At 41.7% G+C, this 25,615-nt stretch overlaps 1 protein-coding gene across 2 annotated transcripts; it reads right to left on the minus strand.

Moving 5' to 3' along the window:
* Positions 1-47: 47 nt before the first annotated feature.
* Positions 48-25,182, minus strand: rabep1 (rabaptin, RAB GTPase binding effector protein 1). 2 transcript variants are annotated; one of them, XM_015367615.2, is made up of 19 exons: positions 25,008-25,182; positions 18,689-18,808; positions 17,918-18,121; positions 16,711-16,871; positions 16,319-16,438; positions 15,493-15,628; positions 14,500-14,678; positions 13,924-14,028; positions 12,710-13,171; positions 12,292-12,396; positions 11,518-11,634; positions 10,921-11,019; positions 10,467-10,607; positions 9,923-10,112; positions 9,464-9,475; positions 7,916-7,971; positions 7,434-7,532; positions 6,739-6,855; positions 48-6,544 (listed from the first exon to the last, which is right to left on the minus strand). In XM_015367615.2, the coding sequence occupies exons 1-19, from the start codon at positions 25,051-25,053 to the stop codon at positions 6,443-6,445; spliced, it is 2,571 nt and encodes an 856-aa protein (XP_015223101.2). In that variant the 5' UTR covers positions 25,054-25,182; the 3' UTR covers positions 48-6,442. The 2 variants fall into 2 exon arrangements, with proteins under 2 accessions (XP_015223101.2, XP_015223102.2); XM_015367616.2 differs by lacking the exon at positions 9,464-9,475.
* Between the last annotated feature and the right edge of the window lie 433 nt (positions 25,183-25,615).

Raw genomic sequence — 25,615 nt, forward strand, 5'->3', positions numbered from 1 at the left:
ATGCAAGGCCAACTACATATTAAACACATTAAAACAAAATAATAAAATGCCTTAAATGATGCTTTTATTAAACATCACCCCCACCCAAACAGGTTCACCTGAATCTTAATACCATTATTTAACAATGTTATCATAGGCAAAGGCATTTTGAAGTAACAATCCAATTTAGACTACTTTACACTGTGTGCCTTCATGTTCTAGTGAACCATGACAAATAAATGAATCCTGAAACCTTTCAGCGCTGTGGATGATGCCCAAGCTGCTGGTATACACTTATTCATCTGCTTTAGTCAAGATGAATCCTATCAAATGCAGGTACACTACCCTATTACCATGATCCTTATTTCAGCCAAGTCATTATTTAAATATAGCACAGGTTAAAGTTTTTTCAGTGGTTTAAAATATTAAAAAGTTTTTAAATACCCTTAAATGCATTCAATACACTGATAAATTACAATCTGGTTTATTAGCTATATACACACATATGTACACAGTATATACGCTTGCAAATGGCTCCTGCTGTAGAAAGAGTTAGCATGCAGATAGCACTTGGATAACAGACATGGTTTGATTTGTTTGAAGCTAAGCTTCCCAGAGGATTTTCTGAATAACTGGGAGAAAACTTTAGCCTCTAATCCAGTGATTTAGTGTACATTTTTTCGTTACCAAAACATTAGTGTTGTGCTGTTGATTCCCATAAGAGCATACATTTAAATCACAACGTTCTCATCAACACTCTCTCGGAAAGAAAAAGGATGTAACCTGCTTTTCTCCTCAAACTGTCAGATAAAGTAGCACGATAGTAAATTCTTCCCTGTACAACAGGTTTCCAAGTGCATACAAAGCAAGAAACAGGAAAAGGCAAAGCACATCTACAATTTTGATTTGGAATTGGCATTCTTTCTTGAAAAATAGCATAAAAATCTAGTACTGACACTCAAAAAGGGATGCAAAATGTCAAAGGTAATTGTCTTAAGAAAGGAGGTTTTTAATATGACAAAGATTAACAGTAAAATCTTCATTCTTTAATGTGTCATTGAAAAACAACCTTCCTAGAATTAGTAACAGTGTTCAGAGTGAATGCAATGTTACTAAATCTGAAACAGTGATCACCCAAAGCATAGGAACACAGCTGGAGAGCTGAACCCTGGTTTGAAACTGCAGGGGTAAAAACAGTTAAACAATAAACAGAGGCTACAATGAAGCACAAGAAGAACATCTAGGAGCAGTTTTGTCTCACTGGAATGCATCCCCCCCCCACTGACAATTTGCCTATTAAATGTGCTTTTTTAAAGACTCATCTTTGTAATAAGGATCAGAACAATATATGCAATTAATATCACAATCCCTCAGTGCCTGCCAGAATCTTGAAAACAAGGAATAAAGCGTTCGCATTAATATTGTTTTTATGATATTCAGCTTCAGAATGTAATGACAAGAAATACAAACACTTCAACTAAAATGATCCTTAAACCACACATGAATGACCACCAGTTAGTATTTCAGATTAGGCCTTGTTGTGAGGTGAAGGGCTATTTTCTAATCCGATCGTACCACGCCTCTGCAGCATGATTTACATCGTGATGTAATGGAGATGTGAAAATGAACTGTTTTCTATCACTAAAAGGTGCCTAGACTACCTGAGAGGTACATGTATTACAGAGGGGGCTCTAAACCAAGTTCAGATGACCTTGTCTTGTTCACTCGAGATCTCAGACAGACAACTGAACAAATATTTTATATTTGGCTGTACCATCCTGGTCTCAACATAAACATATGTTTTTGAAGCATCAGTGATCAGTGAAGCATTAAGAAAAAAAAGATATAGTGCTGATTCATAATAAGTCACACATTAAGAGTATTCTCATTCTTCGTATGCGATACCAGTTCAGAGAGAAACAGGTGCTCTCAACTGGTCGCTGCTGACTCCCGTATCTTCTAGGTTTTGCCTGAGATAACAGACCACTATAATTGATTTCAATTGTAACTGATTGTAATTGAGAATCTCGCTTCTACTCTTGGAATCTGTTTCTTCACCCATTCTTTGGTTTTAGAAAAATACCCTGTTGCAGGAGTTTTGTTTACGAACAAATGAAGCAAACAAGACTCTCTCATCTCTTTCAATTTCACTATTAAGTGTTTCTTCTTTCGGTTTAAAAAGCTCTTAATAGGAGTCCAGTTAGTGAAAAAAACAAAACAAGTGTGCTCTGCAGAGGTCCAATTCCCCAATTCCACAAACCTGAATGAGGGTTGCAGTGAAACCCACAAACTGGTTCAGGGTTGATGGTAATTCCTAACCCTATCCAACTTCTTAATAAGCAACTGCAGGTCAATTGGTCTACTTGAGTTCAGTTGGTTCAACAGTTCAACAACATTGGTGCTCCAGGACCAGGGCTGAGAATCACCGAAATCAGTATGTATATTTTGCCTTAAAATACTCCACAAAATATTTCCACAAAAAAAAAACAATCAAAGGGTGAAATGTATATATTTGGCTGGTTTTAGATTGAACTTGCAGAGAAGAAAAGAAAAGACTTCTAACTGGGTGCCGACGTTTGTTGTCAAGAGGAAATTATGTTATTTTTGAAGTTTACTGATGCAAAGAAAAGCTGCTTTGCATGTTAAGACTCATTTCTCAGGGGTTTTTCATAATTACACTCTGCTTCTCACTAAATGAAAGATTTTTATTCTATATATAAATATTTGTAAGCTAGTTGCGATGTTACAATCAAGTGCTTTTATTTGATCCATCTCTGCAAATGAATCAGCTGTTAGTATTACCTCATTTTCATTAATTTTACTCGGAAGCTGAAGACATAAATCAAATCACCACAGAAGTGGACTATAAAATGGAGTGTTAGGTGGAAAAGGACTAATGTAGAGCACAATATTATTAAATCTAGGAACAATATTTTGCATTCCAAGTATGAAGGACTTAAAACTGCAAAGTGAATCTGCTGTACTTGTGGTAATTCTACAAGAAAAGGCTCTGCTCTGTAAGCTATATTTTGTAGAGTGAACAGCTTTTCTATACTGCTATCAGTTGAACACCAGCTCTCTGAACACTAGTTTGCCTTATTTACACACACACACCCTGCAAAATGATGGAGTCCACCTCCATCAACTCAAGCCATTTAGATTAAAGTCTTGGCTTCAACTGCCAGTGCGCTTGTTTAAGTCACTGTCTGTGACAGGACAACCATTGTTCGCAAGGTGCAAACACGAGATGGCCATTAAGCCATCTGGTTCTTCTGTTCTGACCTGCGTGACCCCCTTTGAGTCCTGTGGGCAATGGCTAGAGGCTAGCAGCTACTGCTGCCTAACTTCACCATGTTCTTCCCTTGAATTTTCCTCCTGCAGATCCATTACATGATGCAGGTGCTGCCCTGGCTAGCACCTTACCCACAGGTCCAAAGCCACTGCTTGATTTTTATCCCTCCCCATTTTCCAGAACCGTAGTCACTCCTTTAACTGCAGACTGCCATGGGGATTTCCCAGCACATTGGACAGTCAGCCATGCGTCGCACTTTTGATTAATCTCAATACTGAGAGTAAACATCAATACTCAATCTGGCGTGGTAATACAATCCTCATAAAAAGGTTTAGTGCATAAATGGCCCATCCAAACCCCACAGTAATGAAACATGCATTTTCGCACTTTCTTTGGCACAACACACATTGTCTGCAGCCTTGAAGAGATATTATGTACACTAGCATCTGAGAATATTTTTAAGGAGGAGGAAGTTTTGGCCATGGGAGAATTCAGGTGCTGAAGGTCTGTATCGGCTGTAAAACACAGCCACAGTTCAGCAAGAAAAAAAGCCCTGGAAACAAAAATTCATTATTTCCCTCAAAATATGCATCTAAGTTTTTATAATAACATAATTAGAGCTGTATTTTTTTAGCATTTAAACAAAACTTTAGTGTTTTACTTGTTGTATCTCTTATTGCATGTAATATGTGAATTAAAGCTTCTGTTTTGACTGCTTTGTCACCTACGGTAATTATTCTATGACATCTACCTTTCAAAAATAGCTGGTCAAAACCAAACAGATTAATTAACCAGTGCAGAGCGACAGATTTAATTTCCCTAATTAAACACATGCTTTTCATTTGGCTTGGGCTCGTTCAATGAGACATTTTCTTCTCTAAATGTGCAAACTTAGTAGGAACAGCGTCATAGAATAACCCAGGAAACAAATCAGACAATACACACTTTTCAGATGATTCTTGTTTTTCATCAGGATGATTTTTTAGGAAAAAAACATAAAATACCTTATTTTTTTGCTTCTTCTTGCTACTGTAGAAAATAAACATCCTTGTTAAATGCCTTAAAGATCACAATCCAATATTATGAGCACAAACCAGGCCAGACAATTACCTCAGCACCACAGCATTTTTACTTGAAACATTTTTTAGAATGCCAAAACTTTACTTCTGAAGACTAAGACTTGATTTCCCAGCAAAATGTACTCTCTGCTAATTATTAACCAGAGTCCCATCTCTACTGCTTGTGACATTTATGGTTGAAAATCTGGTATATTTAGCCAAGTGGGGCACAAATACATCTGAATGTTTAACCCAAACACCCCAGTATAAAACAGTCTTTTATCTGAATTGTCCTGTTTTTCATTGTACATGTTGTGCAGAAAATATTGAGGAAAAGGAGATTAGTGTTGAACAATGCCTGCCATTTGAATAATGTTAGGTCTATGATATGATCCATGTTAATTCATCTGAGCTTTGAAAAGTATTTTCAGGAGGTATATAGTTTGCTAGATAAGGTGGGAGATGTTCATCTCTGAAAAACAAGAAAATACAGATAGGACTTCTTTAAAAAAAAAGCTCCTGATTTCCAAAGAACTGTAAAACCTGCAGGATCCCAGTCACTGAAGTCCAGAGTTGCACTGCCCCACTAATTTAATCATCTAATTTAGGGTCTGTATCCACAACTGTTGCAAAACTGTATGAAACATCTAAACCAGGAAACTGCTTGATGATGAAAATAATACATCGGCAACGACACAAAAAGTTGGTAAGGTAAATACAAATTTTCAGGAGTTCTTTGCTCTTTAAGTGCTTGTCAGGCTTGACAATCTATTGCAAGACATTTCAAGAACATGTACATTCTATCACCAGTTTCCTTACAGAGGACCTGCTGTATAGCAATGTTAACGATGCAGAATTCAAGCTCCAATATCTACTTGTCAGAATGTCTCCTCCATGAGCACAGATCTGACAGTCTGGACATGATCCAGTGTGCCCTGGCCTCTTGCTAACTCGAGCTCCAGTTCCCACTTTTTGTCCTAATATGTCTGTTAGCATATCAGAAACAAACAGATGTACATACTACTTGTGTGAAATGCAAGGACTGTGCTTCCAAAGCCTGCTTCACCAGATTATGTTCAAATTTAAAACTGATAGTAGTCTCAAAGTGGACCATCCAGATTTCCCACATAATTAAACCACTTGAGAAGTGCACCAAATTGGAATGAACATCTGAAATATTCCACATTAGGACTATTTATGCACACAACATTATATGCCTGTCAGTATTTAGTAGAGACAAGAGCACAATGAAGGGTAAACCTTCTTAATATCTGTGCTGATACCATAACCCTAATACTCTAGGAAGGCCGTTTATTAATGTTAGTCTTAATGTGGACACAGAGACAACTATAAGGGAGAGGTATACAAAACCAAACCAGACATATTTTCTCCCTGGCAATTGAGTTGTAATGCAAATGCGACTTTGTACGACCGGTCATTTCTGAAATGGACGTTTAAGACAAAAAATGCATAATAGAAACCTTCTTAAATCACAAATGGACATTATGGGACATGAGAGAGTTCAGTTACGTTTTGTTTGTAGAGCAAAGTTATTACTTCATCAAAACAATATAGCATATAGATTTTTTTTTTTTACAAGTGTTCCGTTTGGGACTCCTTCATTAGCTGGTCAGTTTCGTCTCGTGTTGTCCTCTTTCAGCAGGAGCCAGACAGCAAAAGAACTAAGATTGAGAGAGATGTGCCAGTCCATGGAACTCTTGCTTGCACAAAAGACAGAAGAATTACAGAGCTCCTGTGCTAAAAACAACACAGCAGAGGAAACTCTCACCAGAGCAGCCCACCGCCACTTCTCACAGACACACAGGCAGGTTCCAACTGCGCCTGTCCTACCTTATTTCTTATTCAAACATTGTGTCTCATTAGTGTTCTCCGCACCACCAGCCTGCATTTCTCCTTTATTCCGGGACAGGGACAGTTGTGTTGCATTTGTTTTTTTCCTTTTGTTTTAACTTTGTTTAATATTGTTATTTTAAAAATCTCTTTCCACCAGGCCCACAAGTGTCAGCTCTGCCCCCCCGGTTCCTCTAAAAGGAGAGAAAGGGTACAATACTGGGGCAGGCGGGCATCGGTCTGGAGGAGGCCGAGGGCAGCATCATGTCTCAGGAAGCTGGCTGATGTCCGTCAGGTTGGTATCGTTTAGGATGGCACGGACTCGCTCCAAGCAGTCTGCCTGGCGGATACGCTCCAACTGGACCTACCAGGAACCAGGGACATCATGGTACAACCAAAATACAGCGGGAATCTGTGACACATTACTTCTCACTTTACACAAAAAATGTCATAACATTATACAGAAAGGAGCCACAAAACAAGACAGAACATATGAGGGTCAGTCTACACTACTAAAGAAACAGGAACAACCTGAACTTTCAAAGTGTAGGAGGTTACCTGTAGAGTCTGTGAAAGCTTGACAAAGTCTCTCTGGACCTGTTCACTGACATCCAGTTCTGTTTGCAGCCTCTGGGCTTTATCCTTCTCATCAAGCACCTGGCTCTCCAGGGCTGCCTGAAACCAACCAGCACACCACAGTAAGGCAAGACCTCTCTTGTGCTGCATTGCTCAACTGCTATAACATGCAGTCTGTTCATTTGCAAGAGAGCTATAAAGATCTCCCTAATAGGTTATTATTATGATTTATTAATTTAAGTTTTTTCCTATTTGACCAACACCCATAATATTTATTTCTCTTTTTAATTAATAGCAAACAAAATACTTGGTTTCCAAAATCAAAATGAGGTCCAGGGGAGATGTTCAACCAACTATTTATTAAACAGTAAAAAGGGAAGGGAGAGATCTGGTAAATGTGCAAACTGCTCTTCTTCAAGTCAGCCCATGAAGGAGAGGCAAATTCTTCTGCACACAAACAGCGACAGAAAATTCTCAATACAATATGGAAACAAAAAACTTTTGAGCAATTACCTTTTTGTGTTTTTTTTTTTAAATAAGTATGATACCAAAACAAATCGACAGGAAGGCCTTTAAAAACTAACGGCAGAAGAAATGGCCTTGTCTGCTCTAGGGTCAGGTGTGACAACTCCACTCTTACACAACTCTGTGCAGCCACCACCTTTACCCACACTGACCTTTGTGCTGTTGGCTTCCTTCAGCTGCTCTTCCAATTTGCTCCTGAGTCCCTGAAGTTTTTCCAGTTGCTGTGTCTTCTCTGACAGGCTGCTCTCCAGCTGCCAGGAGACAGACAGAATGATCCCTAAGAGCTTCACTTCAAACACCACAATAATGAAATAATGAATTATTACTTCTTTAATTCATTAATACTTCCATTACAGGTTGTAAACTCAAATCCTTCCAACTGGCTTTCGCTGCACGCAAGTTCTGTATGACATTTCCTATTTCATTAATATCCCAATGTAATATTCATCTCTCCAGTCACTACATTTTCATTTTAGACCTGCTGTAGCTTGAATCATCTGTACCTTTAAAAATCGACTTTAGAATAGTTGGAATAATGTCCAGAATAATATAACCAATGTTATAGTTGGACATTATTCCAACTATTCTAAAGTTTTTCAGCCTTTAGCAAGATACTTCCAGGGAATAGCCTCACCTGCCCCTTTTCTGTTTTCACTCGTTCCAGCTCCGTTTTCAAGCTGGAGAAGGAGGCTGCAGAGTACAAACAAGAGTGAAATGGCAATTTTGTAAGATGTTCTTTTTGAATGTTACTGAACGAAAAAGTCATCTACTCTACAGAGTTTGGGATGCGAGTTGTTAGTCCGTAACATATCGTAAACTGCTCGGCCCACTTGCAAAACGGCAGTGAATCTTAGAACATGAGAGCAAAAGTTACTGGCGTGTGAAAGAAGTGTGGAGATCCTCGCTGTGCACTTAACCCCTGCGCTGAACACAAGACAAACCAAAGAGATGCACAGAGATGTGTCATCTAGTCAATTACAGTGCACCCTGAACCGGAAATAAAGCCAGTAACCCTAAAGCATAAACAGGTCAGGTGCCCTTTGGAGACTTTTTAAGAAGTCCAGCCCATCAAACCCCTGCTGAGATCCACCGGCGCAGGAAGCACTTGGCTACCGCTACCCGCGAGTGGAACCTGGACCCCCGCTCTGTACAGCACTCACCCCACTCTTTCACCCTTCTCCTTGTGCTGCTCTGGATGGCTGCTGAATTTCTGTGTGCCTCCTTGTTTTTAAATAAAAATAAATTCCCATGCTGTTGGGAGTTCTTAAAGTCCTTTTCCAACATTGCTCAACACACACAAAAAAAAACTTTTCTTACACAACTCAACTTTTTCACAAGGTCCTGACATTGTCAGATCTGTAGAACTGTTAATGTAAACAGGTTTTAGAAACAAAGAGCAGTGACAGAAGCACAATGAGGAAGTGTCTACTGGTATTTTCACACCCAGCACATGGCATTGAAGCCCATGTGTACAGTTCTGTATTTCCTCTGAAGCTGCTACTATGCATGATCTGAATCAGAAAGCAGGTCATCCAATCTTGTAGAATTCACTTCTAATTCTGAAGTTTCAGCTGGCTACTTTTCTGGTTTTTAATGTTCACAAGGAAACAGCTGATCAAAGATATATAAACCCAGCACTTCAAACAAAGAAGTGTCTTCCTTCCCTGTTTGAGACAGGGATCCACATCAGTTTGGTCGTTTTTATTGATTTGATTTGCTCACAGGGGAAGAGAGCAGCCAAGGAAATATTTCTTTCAAGGTGTGTTTGGCTTCCTGGAAGAGAAGGGAACCCCCTTGCAATTTTGTTTTTAGTTTCTAGGGAAGAAGGGGGGCTGAAAGCAGAGACAAAAATACCAATTTGTCATCCTTGGCTTGCTCAACATGTGGTACGCCTACACAGAGGAAGTCAACACTGATACACATGAGCAACATCATTTATCAATGGGAAACAAAGTGACTGTCACAACAAGTAAAAAAAAAGAGTCAAGACTGTAGTGAAACAGAGGCAGCTTAGTGCTCCACAGTGCACAGGGTGTGAAAAGACCTTTAAGGAACTCAGTTATGATGTTTCTTCCAACAGGAGGTATACTTTGTTAATTAGGTTATTAATAGCAAGATGCCTACAGTCTATGGCAAAAACACACAAAGCCAAAGCCAGTTTCAGTGCTGGCTTGGTTCATACCTTCCAAGATGTCTGATCAAGAGTCACCAAGGGACGGAAAGGAAAGGAAAAAAAGAGATTTTAGGGAAAACGATAAAAAGATGAAGAGTTTAAGAGATGTAGTAGATGACCAAGGCCCTGGTGACATTATCACAGGTACCAGGAGAGCTACACTGTACAGAACTAGACTATTTACTTCATTGGGAAATCACTTACTACAAAGTATTGGAAGTATTGACATTTATTATCGCAAAAGAAGAAATACACACTGTCTGACAATTTGAACTGAATGACGTAAGTATAGCTATTATGAACACTAAAAAAGAAGAACACTAAAAACACAAGTGAGGCTCACAAAGCCATACGACTCTTTTCCCTTTGTTTTTCCTTGTCTGCAATAATAATCCCTGTTCTCTTACAGTACAACTATCCTTGCTAGTGTGACACCTGCTCTTGAAGAGAAATCCCGTTTAGACTCACCAATCTCTTCCTTGCAGCCCTCGATTTCTAGCTGCAGAGTCTCCTCCATGTTTTCTTTGAGGCACTGCTCTGCCTGGATTTGCTCCTTCAGGAAGAGAATTTCCGCCTTCAACTTCTCCTCCAAGTGATCAGCTGCTGTGCGTGCTGCCACAATGTCCTCCCTGTACTGCAACACCAGAGCCTGCAGGTCCTGAAACAGCGGACAGACAAGACTTGATTTTCCTTGGCGGATGGTGCATTCATGTTTTTCGATCAAAGTCTCAATGTCTTAGCTTTTGCCCTTTCCTTCCACGCCTCTTAGTTAATAAATGGATCTAAGTATCTAATTAGCTGTATGAATGTGTTTGTTCTCTACAGGTTTCCATGTGTTTAGGATACTATTTGAAAATGCTTGAGTCAACAGCATCTTTAAGCCCTTACCTCTAAAAACACTGTGTCCAATGGAAACCATGAGAATAAATTTCAGTGCTTCTCTTCAGTTTTTATTTGACCCTCTGGAGCTCGTTGTTCCTATGTTTTAGAGCTGACAGTATGAATGGCGTACCTGCACTGACGAGGGCATTCTGAAGTCCTCTTGCTGCTGAAGACTCAAGTGTAGCCGGTGCTTCCCCTGCAAGCTCTCGTTGTCTCTCTGCAGTCGACTGAGCTCCTCTGCCACCTGCTCCCGGGACTGTGTCAGGACAGCCTGCGTGGACAGACAGCGCTCACAGAAATTGCTCGTACCACTACAGTCATGGGACTATTCAGTGTGTTCCATGTTCTTCATGTTAACATATTTTTAAATGTGTCTTGCATTTAGCAAAAGCATGCTAGCAGTCAGATACCAAGCTTACAACTATCCATTTTTCCTCGCTGGGAGATTTTTGGTGAGTACAGAAAATGCACAGAGCAAAGAGGAAATTAACAAGCAGACAAATGTTGACAGTAAAATTAATTTCAGGTTTTTGGAATAACGTACTACTCTCTCCGTGATAAGATGATAAGAATCTGAAACTCACCATTTGGTCCTGCGTGCTTCTCTTGGCTTGTACCAAAGCCTGCTTCAGATGGCTTAGAACTGCCTCGGACTCCTGGACCTTCTGCATTAGTGTGGAGACCTGCAAATCACCCCGAGGTCAGGAAAAGTCAGCATGAGAATACGCCATCATGTTTCCACACTGAATTACATGCCTACAACACAAGACATGAAGAGGTAGGCAGCACCATCTGGAAACCAACTGCAATAGCTGAAGCATAACTGAACTTTTGATTTCTTGTTTTACTCTTCAAAAAGAAAGTTTCCAGTAAGTAAAACCTTTACATTATATTCCAACTTTTAAGCCGATAATAAAAATAATAATACAAACATACTGTAGCTGTGTGTGAGACAAGTGTTAATGTGACTGACATTAGTAGTGACTAATATTGCTTTTCCTCCAGACTGTGGATACACCGGATTAGATGTGACATGATCTACTATTTGTCAAGATAACAATGACTAGGTACATTACATACACAGTTAACAAGTACTTGTCATTAAATACTACTGCCACCGCATAGAACAATTAAGGCGTCAGAACACATTCTGCAGGAGTGCACAGGTGACTGGCGCTGACCTTGGCACTGGTCTCCTCGCTGCTCTGTTTCACAGATTCCTCCAGTTCCTGCTTCTCACTCATGGTTTTCTCCAGTTGGTCATTGGCCTGTCGAAGCATCACCTGTAACTTCTTCACCTAGGATTAAAAGTGACAGAAAGACGTGCAATGAGATCAATTTTTAACTTGCGCACTCTTTGAATGGTATTAGGAAACCAATCACTCTCAACTAAAGAGTTCGTAAAGCAGCAGTGGTTAAATCTTTGAACTCATAACTGTAAAGTTTAAATCATGTTAATACTGTAAGGTGTGGGTGGCAAAAGATACTGGAAGATATGAATTTGGACATTAAACAGTGGGGGATAACATTATGCAACAGCATAACAACACCCCAACCTCTGAAAACAACAGGGTTGTGGTAGTATGGAACGGGTCACCCAAGAAATGGCTGGATTAGATCCTCAGATCAATTAGCTACTAACTACCGAACAGGCAAGACGGACCAAATGGCTTCCTCATATTACTAACCTATCTTACACTTTTCAAATTCCATCCTCCAGTAAAAAAGTGCAGAACAGGGACACATGACAATTACATTAATTTAATAAGCGAGTTATTTCAGCATTTACATTTAATGTTAACTCTGAGGAAGTGCAATTTCCTCTATTCTAGTGCAGTATGGGTGCAGGGCTGTAATTACGCCACAGGTGCAGTCTTTTTGTTGGCTATTCCAAGTCACAGAAAAGGCAACTGCAACTCTCAACGATGAAATAAATGCGGTGAGGTGTGGCGGACCTGGTCACGTGTCTCTGCCTCTTGACCTTGAATGACCTGCAGCTGCTTTTCATAGTTAGAACACATATCACAGCGGCGGCCCAACTTCCTGCCAGCATTTTTCACCTGTAAGAAAAATGCATTGCAATAACGATTAATATACCATTCTGGTGTCAACCAAAGCGTCCAACTCTGCTGCACTATAACAGACGCACACCAATTAACTTCTGCTCTTTCAACCGACCCTTGCTTTCTACTTTTCAGCCAATACATGGTTGACTCCACAGGTGACATTTCTGCCCGATCACATCACCTATTTAATTTAACTAGCTATCGATTTTGTCCACATCACAATAGTCTGCATTCCCAAACTTTCTACACTTTCCGTATTGCCTGTAAAGTGCACAAAAAACATGAATCAAGAAGAGAGCAGTCCAACCTCTTGCTGCAGCAGGTTCCACTCGCTCTCGCTGACCAGCCTGTAGCCAGAAGCGGGAAGGTAGGCGGTGTCGGGAGCCTGAGAGATACTGGAGAGCAGGGAGGCGGTCTCCTCCTGCTCGGGGGTCATGGCCTTGATGGCCTTTTCCTGGTCCTTGGTGAGCAGGAATGCCCCCGTGGAGAGCTGAAAGGAGCTCAGGGAGGACGTATCAAGGTTCTCCAAGCCCCCACAGTCCGCCCCCACCAGGGGCCCAAAGTCAGACTCGTCCAGGTTGCTGGCGGACTTGGCCTTGTGGTTGCAGCCCAGGCCACGCGACTGGAGGGACCCACCGGAGGACCCCAGGCTGTCCGTGGACTGTGCTCTTCGCAGGCCCTCCTTGAAGAGATCGGAGCCATCCAGAGCGGTCATGGGCTCCATGTCTAAGGAATGCAGGGAGCTGTGGATGCTGTGGTTGATGTTGGACTGTGGGAGAAAGAAGCAGGTGACTGGGCAAGAGCACAATGGGGATTTTTAAAGAAAAATGTGCCTCATGTGCCTCATGTAACTAATAAAATTAGCTTAAAAGAAGATACCCCTGATTATAATGCATTAATGCCTCCTATTTGTCCTCTCCGCTGGGACACTGAATGGGCCATCCTAATAAAGAAAAGTACATAATTCACCCAAGAACAGTCCATCACATCAGGTGCCCTCGTATTTGCGTTCAAGCACACCTCAGGTTCATATCCCTGGTTTTTTTCAGCCTCCACTAACAATATGAACTCCAATCCATTCCTTCTGAACAAGCAGATTTGCCTTTCCGTCACTCTTCAATGCGCTACAGCGTTTGCTCGCTCTCAAGGTTTATGGGAGAAATATTACCTCTCTGCCCAAGCGTATTATCATTCCGCCTGTCCACCCGAAGCTGAAAAAAATTACCGGTACTTAGAAGTATTGTTAAAGAAGTAGTTAGAAATGCTTAGTTGCCTTCATCTGTGATTTAACTCATTTTTAGACTTGGAAACAAGAGTAGGTTCAGCCTGTAAACCCAGTGGTTAGCCAAAACATTCCCAGGGCAAGCCCATGCGCGCTTGTTGTTCATTCGTAATTTAAACATGAACAGTTCACCAATCGGGGGCACCACTCCTTTCCAACAAAAGGTGGTTCAGTACTGTATAACTTTTCAAAAACTCCATGCCATCAGTTTTCTACATCCACAAAGATTCTGATTTTACCTCGTCATTAGGTAGAGTAACGAGAGAGTCTTCAGCTGGTTCTGCCTGTTCTATCCCTGCTTCGTCTTTCAGACCCTTGGCTCTCATCTGCTGCTCATCCTCCTCCTATAATAAAACATCATGCCTCTAAAAGGATACTGTGTGTGTAAATTAAGATAGCAAATAAGCTTAAGACATAACGAAACATTAAAAAAAGCTAGTTTAAGAGGCTGATGGGCCCAAACTGATACCACTACTGCTGTTGTATTCTTAAGAGAGGTATTTTACCCCATTTCCTATAATTAATCCAGGTAAATAGACATTCATTCAGGGAGAATTTACCAGTCATGGACTGGCCTCAATCAAAGGGGAGCTTGGTATCCATCATACACTAAATAACACAAAAGGCAGTATAATCGGTGGTCCTGTACACTATTGAGGTTAGCAGAGTCTGTTAATCAAACTTTCCAGTAACTCGATTACATGTCCTGGCTATAGATGTGGGGTTTTAATGCATCAAAATGAATGTATTCTTGGCACTCTAAACTGGTGGTGCCCAACAAGAGGAAGGGTCTGGACAATTGTTCTGTAACATACCTGGTCTCTTTTCTTCATCTCCTCCACCTGGCGCAGCTGCTCAGAGGACAAGACGCTTTCGATGCGCTGCATGTCCCTCATCAGCAGCCGCTGGGACTCCAGGAACTGGTCATTAGCGCGCTGCCAGGTGTGCTTGAGCTGGTTGTGCTGTTGCCTCTCCAGCTCTAGTAAGTGACAAACTGTGAAGGAGAATTCCCATTAGACTGGTGCTCCAGAACGAGTGACACTACGCGGAAAAAGATGGAAAGTTTTGGTAGAGCAAGAGAGAACCATCCATCCAATTTTCAAACCGCTTCTTCCAAGGTCAGGGTCGCAGGAGAGCTGGAGGCTACCCCAGTAAGCAATGGGCACAAGGCAGGGTGCATCCTACACAAGATGCCTGTCCATCGCAGACATGCACAAACTCACACCACTGTCCCATCTTCCCAGGAGCCAATAAACCTAATAGTTTGTTTTTGGACTGCGGTGCACCTGGATGAAACCCGTGCAAACATACAACTCGACGCAGATTTCACCCCAGAAGTAGAACTGAACCCTGGGCCCCAGTGCTGCTAGGCAGCGCCACCATACCGCCCCAGGAGCTGGCCATCCATTCAGCACAACTATTTGAATAAGTCAAGTGAATAAGAATAAGTGTGTCTACATGGAAACGTATCTAAAAACTTATCTGCCAAAACTTCTCATTCCCCACCTTCTGTCATATAGCTGACTTGAAGCAACACTATACCTCCATTCTGAGATTAGTCTAGAGCTCTTGAGGAGATGAAGTGTATCTCAGTAAATCTGAATGGAAGGCAGAGGGTTGTTATATGTTACAATCTGCAATAATCCCAGTGCACCATTTGTGCATCAAGATACCAGAGCGGACACTTCCTGCTCAGATCCAGTTTTAGAACGTCTAAGATTTACTGTAGTTGGCATTCCCAAACAAGAGCAAACATCAACAGTACTATGAGATAAGAAATACTCGTTTTCTATTGCATTTTTACTCACCTTCGTGTAGTTCTTTGCGTAGCTTCTCTGCATCTTCTTGCAGAACAGACTTCTGGGTGTTCAGGACTGCCACATACATCTCCAAATCTGTGCGACAGGACTTCTCCGCTTCCAGGACGTGATTCATCTCCATCACCTAAGACGCATGAACACAGGGGTGAGGTCATGGTAAAATCACATACCTTTATGTACATCCCGTATATGTCGTTTCTGAATTAAATATCTACCAGGGAAATAGTCAGAAAATGACAAAAACAAGCTAAGCAGCCTTGTCTAATTTTTAACCTCTTTCATGTCAATCTAGGCATCACTTGAGTTATCAATTATAAAAAATCCCACAAACTACCCTTTGTCTTTATTTCAAGTAAAAACACCCTTATAGTAAGCCCACTATTTACACTTATTTGAAGCATTAAAAATACACAAACAGAAGGCACATCTACAAAGATTAAAGAAATTATAAATTTAAAACTGTTATGCTAATTCTAATCCCAAATGTGTGTAGTACACATTGGGCTTCGTGTGGAGCAGTGGAGAGGTTCTGGACATCGAACTAGAAGATTTGGGTCCAAATCCCAAGCAAGAGAACAGCTGTACCCTTCAGCAAGGTACTTCACCCAGATTGCTTCAGCAAAACACCCAGCTGTATAAATGGGTGTAAATGTATGTCTCTTTAAAATAAAAGCAGCAACCAAATGTACTGGTATTAACAATGATAGTTTTCTGTATGCATTCAGCTGCAGCTGCTGCCAGGGCCAACCCAGCTGTCAGAAGTGCCTTGACACAACGGCTGCCAGATGCCTTCTTCTTGCACTACCGTTCTCACCTTCGACGCCTCCAGCTCCTTCACTCTGTTTTCTGCCACAGTCAGCTTCGCCTTGAGGGCGGCGATCTCCCGTTCCATCGGCATGACCACGGACCGAAGCTTCTCTGCATCCTCCTGGGCCTGAGGCAATCAGAAGTCAGGGCAAAACTTTATTTAAAAAAAAAAAGGGCCCCGATGTCATGAAAGACAACAACTTCTCCTCATCACATGGGGGAAGAAAGAATGCCAGCTACTCTTCCAACAACGATGTCACACTGCACAAAAAACAGGGTTTCACAAATAAAAATAATATTAATGTGTAGTACAGAAAATAACGTGATCAACGAAGGCGACGCTGTCGTGTAAGTAACACAGTAATTCAGGGTTAATTAAGAGAGCGTTGCTAAGCCAACCTTCTTCATCTCGTTCTCCAGGTTCTCCTCCTGCTGCCCCTCCGACAGCCGGCGGCGCAGCTCGGCCATCTCCCGCTCGGCGGCCTCGCGGTACTGCGCCCACTGCGCCCGCTCCTGCTCCAGCCGCTGGCGGAACTGCTGCTCGTAGTCCCGCACTGTCTCTGGGGGGCACAGGCACCCGGCGTCAGGGGGCAAACTGGACCAGCTTCACCCGGGCGGGTGCGAGCTCACGATTAACTAGAGCGGTCTAGTTCGACTGTAGGCCGAGCGCCTGAAGATCACCATCTGTTCCAGGCACACCCATTACACTCATTAATGTCCATGCCATCCAGGCAGTGGTGAAGTCATTATTTTGCTTGTAAAACAAGTTTTCAGGCTTTGAAGATAGATTTGCAAACATCCATCCGTTCATCATCTGACAGCTTTATCCAGTGCAGGGTCGCAAGGGAACTGGGAGTCTATCCCAGGAGGAAGGCGGGATACTCCCTGGACAGGAGGCCAGTCCACCGCAGACAGCACCCCAGGGCTGGAATTGAACCCTGCGCCCCTGTGCCGTGAGCCAGCAAACGTAACCACTGCGCCACTGGGCCGCCTTAAATTTGTCAACGGCAGTAAGTAAATTTTGCTGTAAAGGACTGCGTATTTTGGAAAATCCTCGCCTGTTGTAGCAAGCTTCGAGGACCTTTGCACATAATTAACTCCAACCTCTGATGCAAGAAAGGTCAAGGATGTTTCGTGGCTCTATTTTACAGATATTTCAACAATCAGATATAAAAATAGTACTACAAAAAAATAGTACTACTAATCTTTAACTTAACATACAGTTGTATGGTAACAATAAAACAGATAAAAAACACCTTTGTGTTCTGTTTTGATACAGAAAGTCTTTGAACCACAGGAAGATGGATACCTTCCTATGTTCTCCTGGTTACAGAAGACAATGGTGCGATATCAATAAGTATGGAGAAGGACCAGGTTGATCTTGGCGCAGAGTGGAATCCTCTGGACGCTGCTTTTTGCAAATGTTACTTTCTGCCCTCTGGCATTCCATGTTGCATTGAGTGAGCTTGCTACAATAATGCACTTAATATAAATCTCGAGAAAATGATGCTGCAAAACAGATATGACAGTGGAGCACTACTCATGCTTTCTACTGGGAGATCCCTGCTACAGTGCTGGCAGACAGACAGTGGGACAGCTCCAGTACCTTTCATAATGGCCTGAAGTGAGGCCACCTCCTCCTGCCACTGCCTCTTCACCTGGTCAATGGCCTCCTGTTTCGTGCTCTCAGACACAGTGGCGACGGCCTTAATATTCTCCATCTCTGCCTGGGCATCTGCTAGTTTAGCTTGCAGCCGGCTCAGCTCCACCTGGGATGTCTCCAGGGAAGCCCCCTGCCTCTTCAGCTCCTCTACACAAACCCAGAACAGTGGGGAAAGGGATAAGAAAAAAAATAGTGAAAGAGCTGGGGAATCAAGAATAACACAACAGAGGGGGGGAAGATGTTTTAAAGAAAGCGGAGATTGCACTGAGAATTAACAGAGGCGTGGACAAAAGAGACAGTGTGAAAGCAAAAGAGTTAAAAAGACTAATTGCTAAATTCTGATTCAACCTCCCAGGAATAAGGCGAATCAAAGCATCACACTACTGCGGCTCATATTGACCCAATGCCTGATGAGTCCCAGTGTACAGATTGAGAATGCAAAACTCCAGTTCTGGAGGCAGGTTGTGTCTGTAGGATTTCATTTTCACACACACCAGCTTCCAGGTTTTTAACACAACCAGACCAATCTAACTCTCTCCTCCATTATGTGTGTGCTGCAGGCATAAAGAGACATACCAGGCCTGCCAGCCCTTTGGGTGATGCACCCCAGTCTACACGAAGAGGGGACCCATGTAAGAAGACTGGAAGACATTTGCTTTCAGGCCACTACCACCTCTTTTACCTAAGCGTGTAAAAAAACGGACAGCGGCGTACCTTCCTTGGACAGGTAGAGCTCCTTGAACTTGGCTCTCTTCTGATTGAACTCCATCTCCAGCTGCTGTTTGAGCTTCAGCTCCTGTTCAAGCTCCGCCAGGCGCCTCTGTAGCTCTCCCACTAGGGAAACAGGGAGAAACAGCTGTGTGACTGCACTGCAGGGAGATCAGACTGTTAACACTGGGAGCTTGTATTTTTATGTACACATGCACACTAGTTGGCATGTTATTTGATTTGACATGTACAGTATGTAAAGGCCCCCCAACAACTGTCACTAAACCTTCCTCAACGTATCATACGCCATACATGCACAAAATTAAAAATAACATAAAAGAAAGTCACAGAGTATTTTAAATGTACAAGGTTATGTGGTCTGAAATATCCTATACTTTGATATGGATAACAGCAGGAAAACAGAATATTGAGATAGAGAGTATAGCAGTTGAATGGAATAGGACACATACTGTTGGAATCAGATTGGACGGCAGTAGTTTAAATACTGCTTCCGAGTCACCCCAAGAGTAAGCAAATGAAAGGCTAGAAAGCAGGGACCCAAATGACATGAATAAATCTACAATGAAAAATAACCTGAAAAAGACAGCACTTTATTAAATGATTAAGAAACAACGTGACCTAGATAAACATGAAGTGTATAATGAGTTGGCAAAAAGGTATAGTACAAAAGCCCACAGTTAGGGTATAATATTATAATGGAGGCTAAAAAAACAGTTTTTTTTCTGTATTACAAAAGTGAAATGACTGTGTCTCAGGAACAGGAACACTTGAGGTGATAAAAGAGAAATGGCTGAAGGATTAAACGAATATTTCACAGAGGCGAAAGGACTTTGTCAAAGAAGATAAAGTTCTATATTCAATAATATCATTACTGAAGCGGTACTCGAAGCACATAAGATAAAAAAATCCTCCAGGGTATGATGATATTCTACCAACCGAACAAGAGAAGTTCAAAGTCCACTAACAAAAGCCTTCCAGCAGCTTCCTGAGTCGGGAGCAATTAGAAACCGAAGAGTACAGTCATAAAAGGGTGGCAACACCAAACCAGGTAATTATATACAAACAGCCTATGTCTTATTTCTCTTATATGCAAGGTTATGGAAAGACAATTAAAAACAACCCAGAGAATCACCTGTGCAGCATGTTAATAAGGGTCTGGAGAAAAGACAAAAAGCATGCTTAACCACCTTGTTAGACTATTCACTTAACAAGCAATAGAAGAAATGGCTATAAACTAAGAATACAATAAGGTACTGTATATTGAGATTTTCTGAAGGATTTCGATAAAAGTTCTTAATGAAAGATTAATTCTCAGAAGAAGGCATGCAGAAAAACTTACATTCCTGGAGTGTAATTTCAATTCAGTCAGAATATGTTTGGAAGCAATAAAAAAAGGTAAACACCTTAGTTCAATCTGTAGTATGTAAGTAAAGGTATGTTATGCTGAAATTGTAAAACACAGCAGCAAGAAAAATACTGTGTCACTAGAAAGAAAGATAGTGCTGGTCTGGTATCAGTCTTGACAAATCCAAACAGACATAAACCCAGGCTGAAAGAGTACCTATACTGACATATTAAAAAAAAACCTATCACTGCAGTCGTGAATAGAGAAGACCAGACAGACATCTGATTCAAAACAATGACAAAATCAACCCAGTGGTTTTCTGAAGAATCAACAGCGAGACACAAACCTGAGGACAGGTGAAAATTACTAGGTGCTTTTAAAGGGTTGTAAGAGCCTGAAACAAGCTGCCCAGCAATGCTAGTAAAAAGGATGCCCACGCTGCACTCAAGAAATGTCTGGATAAGTCTGAGGACTTGTAATCACAGGCTGTGATGTGATATGGACAATGGTGCAGGCCTTACTACATTAATTCTGAAAAGACATGGGTATTTCCCTCATCATGGAAAAAGATAAGAATGTGTAAAGGTTCTCAAGATTTTAAAACTACCAAGAGAGCTTAAAATAATTTACATTTTCCTGAATGTGTCTGTAATAACTAAAATGACCCTTTATCACAGCACCTCACATTCTCATTGAAGAATGCACATTGAAGTGTCTCCCAGATGAGTTCTCTCTGACTGGAGAAGCCACACATCTATCACCAACATCACTGTAAGCCTGCTGATGTCCAGCTAGTCACAGGAGTTGCTGTCATACTAAACAATAAAAACAACGGCCAACAAGCTCCTAACCTACCCTGGCAGAGCTCATTAATTGCACCGCATTCAGTGACAATGTCAGTCTCAGTCTAGTTATGACAGCATCCTTTCTGGTTATGTGTGTTTTATAAAGAACAACCCTCATGAGCTTGTAATCTCACGGCAGCCCTGCACAGACTGGGGATCCCTAATTGCAGGCCAACCTTAAGCAGAATGTATGTTGATAATGCAAGTAAAATAGAGCTCAAAACAGTCACATACTGCTGAATATGATCCCTGACCCCTGGACGTAATTCTTGCTGTTTATCATATGCTAGAACGTTCCAGGGCCTTTAAAAAAAATAATGATAACACTCCTGTTTGGCAATTCTCCTAGAAAATCTAAATTAAGAAGAAAATAAACAGAAGTGAAATTTCAATCCAGAAGGAAGTGGGATTCCTCATGGCAGTCCGAGAAGTAAATCATGACATTACTAACATTTGCATCATGAAAAACAGTGATTCTCCTTCCCAAATGTAGATATCTCACATCTCCATTTTAGCACAGGGACATTCCACATGTACTCTGCCCCTGAAGGCAGCAACAGCCCACCTAAAGACAATAAAAGACCAATTCCAAAAAGACTATAATCAGAGTAAAGGAGAGTTTTACAAACTACTGTTTTTTAACACAAGGTTTCCATTCCATATCACGTATTCTAGACCATTAGCTTTAATTACAGAATTAAATATAGCAAAAAAATCTTGATCCAAAGTCTGTCTAATTCAACAATTTTTAATGCATCTGCCCCGAACAAACTGCCTCTCTGTGATCCCCCAGGGCTCTGCTGAACGTACATACAAAGCACAAACCTTTAAAGACAAATCAAAAACAAGAAAAACAAGATGTAAGAACACAGGAAGTCACAGGTGAGAGGAGCCCATTTAACCCATATTTTGCATAAACAGAGGTGGAGAGAAGCAAAGACAAAGAACGTCAAAAAAATTCATAAAATGAGCAGTAAGAAAGCTTTTTGTAACTTTTTGGGGAATAAACAGCCCTACGATGGTATTTAAAAAAAACAGCAGCAGGTGCTCTGCATTTGCTATAAATGAAATTACTACATTTTTAAGAAAGATGGGAAAGCCAAAAAAATGAAACTTTCCACTCTGTTTGAAAATTCACCTCCTTTAATATTCCTAATGCATGATTCCCTGTGGATTTCCAAGCCTTTTGGAGGTACTGTTTAATGCATACAATGTACAGCATGTTACTGACACTGTGGTTTAGAAGACAACCGTCCTGCAGAAACACTGAATTATTTAGCATGGCTGGGACCAGCAGTTGGGAGCTGACACACGCAATGAAAACAGCAACAAACTGTTGTTGCCTACTCCACTAAGACTGAACAATGGACTAGAACAACATCTGTCACTATCATTACATTTATTCTGAACTCAACTGTTAAAAATACACCTCAAAACGCCTTCTGAGGGTTATTAAAAACTCTAAGCATTTAAAAGTTTGTCTTGTTTTTGATTCACGATTATATAGAGCAGAGGACCAAGTGAATCACCTGTGTTCCTGCTGTTCAATGTCTTACAGCCCTGGGTTTATAACCCTTCTCTGGCTGGAAGATACTCAAGTTAACAGCACATAAAAATACATAATTATTTTAAGAATGGTTATTTTAAATTATAAAATTAGAATCAGAACAGCACAAGAAAAGACTGGATGTAAATTTTATTAGATAAGAACCTTTAACAGACCAAAACAGACCACAACACTAGGACTAATATTACGCACAGATAGTTTTAAGGTTAACAAAATGATTCTAGGGGCCCACTGGACAATCCATGAGGAAGCAGAAGTAAGTCTGACAGTAGCTGTTCATTTTCTTAAAGTGATTCTGCTATTACCATTATATTCTAATCTGAATAGTCGAACCCAGAAGCTTGTTGAAAGGTTTAAGGCTCAGGGAAAGCTGTGAAGACGTACATGAGTCATGCACATTGTGCTCCGAGTACAACGTGACACTTATTTGTGACCCTATAGCCTCCCCCCCCACCCCATTCAAATAACAAAAGCAGAAGCAATTGTATCTAGGTTTCACTCTTGAAATATCAGAGCTTATTCCTGACTCTTAACTAAAATCAAGATGCTCTAGTGCTGTGATTCACATTTACTCTGTAGAGATTCAAATTCTCAGTCAATCATTTACCCACAGGACAAGCAACTCTTTCCAACAGGTAAGAAAAGGTTGACTCCTTAACTTCAAGTGCTTCAATGCACAACTACTCATTATCAATAAATGTTTTCTATGTGACATAATTCTCTTCTCAGCAAAGCCCTGATAAGTGCTGAAGCAATCTGGAACCTAACCCAGCAGTACAACGTGCAAGACAGGCCTGCCTAGCATAATGTCCAGAATGCAAATCCTTCAGCACAGGCAAGCATTTGCATTTTGAGCTGTATTTCTATACAGGTAATTTAGAAACACTAATTACCCTAGTCAGCTTGTTGTTGAGAGGCTGGAGGAAACAAGAGCACCCTCAGGACAGTCAGGGAACATGAGCTGAACATGCAAACTCCACAAACCAGGTGTTCCTAGAGTCAAACACTATGAGACAGCAGTGCTAACCGTAACTCACTGTGTTGTCTCTTCAATGCGTCTATAAATGAGTAGAATCCCAGGACTGTTTAGGGGCTAAAACAATGGATCATCTAATAAAAAAAATGTTTTTCACTTTGTAAAAATCTGGTTACTTTTTTCCCCCCATCTAATCCTGAAGGACAGCAGCACTTAGCCGGAACAATATCCAATTCCCTTAGATCCTTAAAGATGTGTCTTTTAATTTGGGAATCAACAGTTATAAGGACTTAAATACAAAGTTAATGTAATCCTTCTAATCATTTCTAGCAATGTTTTAGCTATTAACATGAATTGAAGATAACAACATGATTCCTATACTGTATATGCAAATGTTTTTTTTTTCTTTAAAATAATCTTTTTTATTTATGTTGAAACGAGAGCAATTGCATTCAACAACCTTAACTTCTAAGGGTGAAAAGCTATAATTTTTGCAATTATAGCTTTGTTACCTTTAGTTAACAATTACCCTTCAGCTCCTAATGTGACATACTGTACTATTAGGCACTGGAGGAAAATACTGTAGTTCACTGTGGTTTACAGCTTGTAACGTGAGTCATTTTCTATGCCTGCAACATTATAAAACTTGCCAAAACTTCTAGTAGCTGACAACCTGCAAGTGTATAAAAACCATATTTTAAAGATCTTTCCCTTTTTAAAAGGAACAATGTCTCTTAAAGCTACGCGGTATATCGCAATGGCTAGGCCGTACGAATCTCACAGGGAATAAAAAGTGTTAACTTCTTTAAAACTGCCAACTGAACAATTTGGTTTTGCACCGGATCGTAACAAGTGTAAAGGAAATGTTTAAATGTGTGCTTTTGACGCACAACCAAACCGCCTTTCAATTATTTCCGACATCATGAACGAAAGGAAATTCTGCAGACAGTGCTCTACACAGGATATCGCAGCATGGATCAAGCATTAATCAGCGTGTCTGCTGGTTCTATGCGGTAGCAGTGCATGGTGTCGCCCTTATAAACACACTTGACAGGGGTCGAGTCACGCTCCTCTGTCTTCAGCCCGTTCCCTCAATCGCATTACTGCCCACAAGCACCCTGCCCCTCGGGGTCACAGAGAGGAGCGTATCGGCCCGCCAGTAACGGCATCTGCCAAATCTGACAAAAACAGAGCATCTGAGAAACCGGGAAAGAGGGGGGAACCGGAGAGCCCCGCCAGCGACCCTGAACCCCCCCGCCAGCGTGCGAGCAAGACCCGGTGACAGGTCGGTCCGTTCAGCGCCACTGCCCGCAAGGGGGGTAGACGGCTTCGCTTGCCCGCCAGGCTCCCCAAAACCTCCAAATCGCGTCAACATCTGAAAACATCAGGTGGTCGAAGCCCCACACGCGACTGTCACACAGGGAGAGGATGCGCCTAGCGACGCGCCAGCGAGAGCGACCCAGCCGGGCGCGGGCAGCAGGGCGAGCCCGGGGCTGTGCAGGCCGCTGGCCTGATTCTCCACGGCACACGCACGAAAAGGGAAAGAGCCTTTAAACACGGGGGGTCGTTACCGTCGTGCTGGGGAGGCGGGGCGGATCCCGGGCCCTGTTCAGCCATGGTGTCCGGGGTTTCAGATCGCAGTGCCCGGCTCACAGGGAGAGAAAGCTGGGAGTGCCCGAAAGCGCGGACAAGCAGCTGGGAGAGACACACATCAAAACATCAGCGGGACGGCCGTTCGACTGCGCATGCGCGGGCGGGGCGCCGCTGACCCGGGGCGGGGGGCGGGGCTTGTGCTCTGGAAGGGGTGGGCTTGAGACCTCAAGCCTGCGTGTGATGCCGTCTGCTTTACTAGAATTTGCAAGGTTATTTAGCGAGTCGAACGGATGCTCATTTTATTATGGTATAGGATTGCATTTATTAATAAAGTCGTTAATGCAAAGTAACTTAATGTTTACCATAAGGTAAACGCTAGGTGGACAGATGGTCAGCCCAGACGACTTAAATCTTAAATCTCAATTTGTCATTTTACTGATTTAAGACTAAATAAGAATTTTGACCAAATAAAGTACATGTTGCCACCCTTGAGACGTGGCTGTGGTTGTGTTTCTTGACAAATATGGACAATAACACAGCTTGTATGGGTCTGTTGGAGTTTAAAAAGAGGAGCCAGAAACTGTTT

The sequence above is a fragment of the Lepisosteus oculatus genome, chromosome 26 (assembly GCF_040954835.1).
Source record: "Lepisosteus oculatus isolate fLepOcu1 chromosome 26, fLepOcu1.hap2, whole genome shotgun sequence".
Classification (NCBI taxonomy): domain Eukaryota; kingdom Metazoa; phylum Chordata; class Actinopteri; order Semionotiformes; family Lepisosteidae; genus Lepisosteus; species Lepisosteus oculatus.